This window comes from Cajanus cajan, chromosome 11 (genome assembly GCF_000230855.2).
Source record: "Cajanus cajan strain Asha chromosome 11, NIPB_CcT2T_4, whole genome shotgun sequence".
NCBI lineage: Eukaryota > Viridiplantae > Streptophyta > Magnoliopsida > Fabales > Fabaceae > Cajanus > Cajanus cajan.
The window spans coordinates 14,852,547-14,858,362 of NC_138527.1; the positions used below are offsets into that span (position 1 = coordinate 14,852,547).

Sequence of the window (5,816 nt, forward strand, 5' to 3'; positions counted from 1 at the left end):
AACTTGACTATCACAATGCATTGAGATTAGAGGTATAGGTTTATTTAATAATGGCAAGTCATATAATAAATTTTTAAGAAATTCAGCCTCACAACTAGCAGTATCTAAGGCAATTATTTCAGCTTCCATAGTAGAACGAGAAATAATAGTTTGTTTTGCAGATTTTCTAGCTACTGCACCTCCAGCTAAAGTAAAGACATAACCACTAGTAGATTTAGTTTCATCAGAGTCAGAAATCCAATTTGCATCACAAAAACCTTCAATAACAGCAGGATAACATGCATAGTGAATGCCATAATTAACAGTTCCTTTGAGATATCTAAATAACCTTTCTAGAGCAAGCCAATGTGAGTGATCAGGATTATGAGTATATCTTCCTAACCTACCAACAGCATATGCAATGTCCGGTCTTGAGAAATTAGACAAATGCAACAAGGAACCAATAATTTGAGAATATTTAAGAGGAGAGACACTTTCACCAATATTTTTCTTCAATTTAATGCTAGGATCAAATGGGGTAGAAACTGGTTTCACATCAAAATAATTAAACTTTTTTAATATTTTTTCAATATAATGTGATTGTGTCAAAACAATACCATCATGATTCTTAATCAACTTAATACCTAAAATAACATCAACAGGACCAAGATCCTTCATATCAAAATTACTAGACAAGAAGGACTTCACATCATTTATAACAAGTAGATTACTACCAAAGATTAAAATATCATCCACATAGAGACATAAAATAACATGAATTATCATCAAATTGTTTCACATAAACACATTTATCACTATTATTAAACTGAAATCCATATGAAGAAACAACTTGATCAAATTTATCATGCCATTGTTTAGGAGCCTGTTTTAAACCATACAAGGATTTAACAAGCTTGCAAACTTTATTTTCCATTCAAGGTTCTATAAAACCTTCAGGTTGATTCATGTAAATTTCTTCTTCTAAGTCACCATTTAAGAAGGCAGTTTTTACATCATTTGATGAATTTCCAAATTATGAACACATGCAAGTGCAATTAAAACTCTAATAGTAGTAACTTTAGAAACAGGAGAGTATGTATCAAAGAAATCTACACTTTCTACTTGTTTATAACCAATAACAACAAGTCTTGCCTTAAACTTATATATGGAGCCATCTGTTCTCAATTTTTTCCGAAAAACCCATTTACAACCTATACTCTTGCAACCAGGAGGAAGGTCAGTCAAAAACCAAGTTTTATTGATTTTAAGAGAATCTATTTCATCATTAATAGCTTCTTTCCAAAAAGGTGCATCAACAGATCTCATAGCTTCACTATAAGTTTTAGGATCATCTTCAAGTAAAAAGGAATAAAATTCAGGACCAAAATCTTTAGCTTTTCTAATTCTTTTACTAATTCTAGGTTCAAAATCCTTGTTAACAGTACTACTAGAAGGTAAAACAGAGCTAGAAGTATCATAAACAGGTTTAGACAATTTATTTTTCAAAGGAAAAATATTTTCAAAGAAAACAACATCTCTAGATTCCATAATTATATTATTAGAAATTTCATAAACTTCAGAATTAATAACTAAAAATCTATAAGTAGTACTATGTAAAGAATATCCCAAAAAAACACATTCAACCGTCTTGGGACCAATTTTTCTTTTCTTATTGTACTATCCGACCTGTGAAACCGAACTCCGAGCTCGGTACCACGGCACAGGATAACCTCGGGTACACATTATATGACGTCAGATCGGCACATGAAGTAAATCATAACTGATCCCAAAGGATCTCGCCCTAGGCGAAATACATTATCCAATCATAATATATCTTATCTCAGGCCCAGAGCCCAAAACAACCTAATTCACACCAAGGTACGTGCATTATTAATATGAGACTCATATTCACACAAACCCTAACTTTAGCATCGGAGTCTCTTTTGCAGGTACCTCCCCCATCTTGGAGCACCAGTACATCATCAAAGGAGGCTCACCGATCTTACTGGACAGGTCATCGCCATAACCAGATTCCGGTAAGAACATTTGGCGCCCACCGTGGGGCCGATCGCGACAGCTCTCATCAGCCACCTGTATGGTTTCTACTAGGAGCCACATCAGACGAGCAACGGACGACGTAAGCCACTCAGTCACCATGGACAGCGATGCAACAACATTGAGAAGGCTGATTGATCAGGTCGAACAGATGCGACAACAGCACGATGCCGACCTCCAGAACATGCGCGCTCAGCATGCAAACGATCTCGCGGCTATGCAAGCAGCCAATGAAGCAGAACTCGCAGCCTTACGTGCTGAAAACGAGCATATCCGCTCTCAGCTTCCTCGACACCACTCCAACCAGCCTCCCCGCGAGAGCAACACACGCGAGGAAGAGGCACATTCAGCCACCCAATCTCGGGCAACGACCAAGGCACCAACCTCGCGGCCCACCACGCATCGATCTCACGCCCCGACGTATAAGTCAGGGCAGGACACCAGCAAGGCCGCCACCCATGCTTTCGAAGGCCAAGAACCTTTCCGCCGTCACCCTTTCGTGGACGGCATCATGAAGACTCCGCTACCTCGCGGATGGAAACCCCTCCACCTTGACCGCTACGACGACACAACTGACCCCGACGAACATATTGATTCGTATACAACCCAGGTAAACCTCTACACTAACAGTGATGCTATACTGTGTAGGGTTTTTCCGATCTCACTTAAGGGAGCGGCACTTCATTGGTACACCCAACTACCTGCCGGGTCCATCGACAGCTTCAACACATTGGTAAGGCGATTCTTGGCACAGTACGCCACCTGCCGACCCCATCATACTACCTCGGCCGCCTTGGCCAACCTCCGACAGAACGACGACGAGCCCCTACGAAGCTTCATGGAACGCTTCTCCAGCATCTCGGTGAGGATACGAAACTTGAACCCCGAGGTCGCCCTACACGCCATGCTCATGGCACTCAAACCCGGGCCTTTCGTCGATAGCCTATGCCGCGACGCCCCCCGCGACATGGATGAACTCTGCGCCCACGCAGCTGGATACATCCAGATGGAGGAACACTCCGCTTTCCGCGACCAGATTCGCGGAGAAACCCCAGCAAAACCAGAGCAAGGGCACAAAGACAAGGTCAAGGTCAACAACGACAGCCATTTCAAAAAATCCATTAGAGCAAGTAGAGGAGGGAGGTACGACTTCTACACCCCCCTAAACGCACCTAGGGTGCACATCCTAGAGGAAGCCAACAACAACAACTTGCTCGCCCTTCCACCACCAGGCAATACCCCCAACAACGCTGACACATCCAAGCACTGCCGATACCATAGAAATCATGGTCACACCACGGAGGAATGTCGCACGCTCCGAGACCGCATCGAGGAGCTCATTCAAGCGGGTCACCTCGGCCAGTACGTACAGCGACAACAGGGTGGTAGAAATAGCCATGGAGGTCGGGGACGCGGAAGGAGACGAGGTTCAGGAACCCACACCGATGCACCCTCGGGTCCCCAACAAAACGCTGGTGGTGCAGTGCAAGCCGAGATAAGCCAGGAGACGGAATCCACCCCGTTGAGGGGAGTCATCAACACAATAGCAGGCGGCTTCGCTGGAGGAGGCGCCAGCAGCTCTGCCCGAAAAAGACACTTGCGGAACGTCAACTGCGTTCACCCCACCACCTCAGCTCCGCACCAAAGTTCACCACCGATTTCTTTCTCCGACGAAGACTACGCCGACCTCGCCCCTAACCAGGACGACCCCATGGTCATCGTTGTGGAAATAGCCAACTGGAAAGTACAAAAAACACTGATTGACCAGGGAAACTCGGCTGATGTCCTGTATTGGCCAACTTTCCTAAAACTAGACGTCCCCCACTCTCTCATTCAACCTCACACGGAGCTTCTAGTCGGGTTCGTAGGAGAGCGAGTCCACACCCGGGGGTACGTAGACTTGCTGACGACCTTCGGAACGCCACCAGATACAAGACGAGTCATGGTTAGGTACCTCCTCGTGGAAGCCAACACTTCCTACAACATCATCATCGGGCGACCGACTCTGAACCAACTCGGAGCAGTCGTCTCAACTCCACACCTCACTATGAAGTTTCCAGGGAAGGACGGCAAAGTCATTTCAGTCAAGGCTAACCAAAAGACAGCTCGGCAATGCTACGCCGCAAGCCTGAGAATCTCTACTCCAAGCAAGCAAAACAAGGGGAATTCCCCCACTTTAGACATTTAAATTTTAGCACTTCTTTATTTTCAGTACGCATATATTGTGCACTCTTTTCCCGCCTTGGTCCTCGACCAAGAGGGTTTTTAACGAGGCACACAAAACTATCAATAAAATTACGCGTTTCGCACAAAATTACCTAATTACGCGTTTCGCACAAAATTACCTCTTCCATCGCTCTTGCATAAACGAAATCACGTACTCCAAAGGCCTACACTTACCAGCATTTCCGAGGTCAAGTATGAACCTCGCCAGTTTCATAAGGTCGAATACGAACCTTACCAACTTTTCCGAGGTCAAGTCTGAACCTCGCAGGATTCGTAGGGTCGAAAACGAACCTTACCAACTTTTCCGAGGTCAAGTCTGAACCTCGCAGAATTCGTAGGGTCGAAAACGAACCTTACTAGCATTTCCGAGGTCAAGTCTGAACCTCACCAGTTTCATAAGGTCGAATACGAACCTTACCAACTTTTCCGAGGTCAAGTCTGAACCTCGCAGAATTCGTAGGGTCGAAAACGAACCTTACTAGCATTTCCGAGGTCAAGTCTGAACCTCGCCAGTTTCATAAGGTCGAATACGAACCTTACCAACTTTTCCGAGGTCAAGTCTGAACCTCGCAGAATTCGTAGGGTCGAAAACGAAACTTACTAGCATTTCCGAGGTCAAGTCTGAACCTCGCCAGTTTCATAAGGTCGAATACGAACCTTACCAACTTTTTTGAGGTCAAGTCTGAACCTCGCAGAATTCGTAGGGTCGAAAACGAACCTTACTAGCATTTCCGAGGTCAAGTCTGAACCTCGCCAGTTTCATAAGGTCGAATACGAACCTTACCAACTTTTCCGAGATCAAGTCTGAACCTCGCCAGTTTCATAAGGCTGAATACGAACCTTACATGATTATCCGAGGTCAAGTCTGAACCTCGCAAGTTTCGTAGGGTCGAATACGAACCTTACAAACCTACCCGAGGTCAAACCTGAACCTCGCAGGACTCCCAGGATCGAAAAACCAACCTTACAAACTTTTCCGAGGTCAAGTCTGAACCTCGCCAGTTTCGTAGGATCGAATACGAACCTTACAAACCTACCCGAGGTCAAACCTGAACCTCGTTAGGTCCGCAAGGTTAGAAATAAACCGCGACGCACTTACTCAGTCAGAATTGCGAGCAATCCTCACACGAGATCGCTCCTCCCAAGCCCAAAAACGAAATCAAGAAAGACCTAAAACACGGTCAACATCAAGTGAGACCCAAACAATGACTCCCATGTAGGACTAACCGCAAACCTACACAATAATTACTTAGTCTAAACCCGAAGTCAAACGCGAACCTCTCCACGGTTGAGATCGATATCCGCCTAAGGTTAAGATCGAACTCCCAAGCGAAATTTGACTCAGAAGCATAATCACATACAAAAATATACACACAGGCACCAAACGTGTACCTCAAACAGCGCGAACACCCAAAATTAAACGCAAAAGGGGACAAGGTAGAGAAAAATATATACATATAAGTAGCATTCAAAAATTCATTACATGAGCCCAATGAAAAAATCAAACAGAAAATTACAAGGGCAGCCTAAACAGAAGCACCCTCACTAGAGCTGTC

General features: G+C 44.6%; 1 protein-coding gene across 1 annotated transcript; it reads left to right on the forward strand.

Annotated features, from left to right (window-relative positions):
- Positions 1-2,134: 2,134 nt before the first annotated feature.
- LOC145953392 (uncharacterized) lies at positions 2,135-4,222 on the forward strand. The gene has a single exon (XM_083067333.1). It carries the CDS (start codon positions 2,135-2,137, stop codon positions 4,220-4,222), a length of 2,088 nt encoding a protein of 695 aa, XP_082923459.1.
- The last annotated feature ends 1,594 nt before the right edge of the window (positions 4,223-5,816 follow it).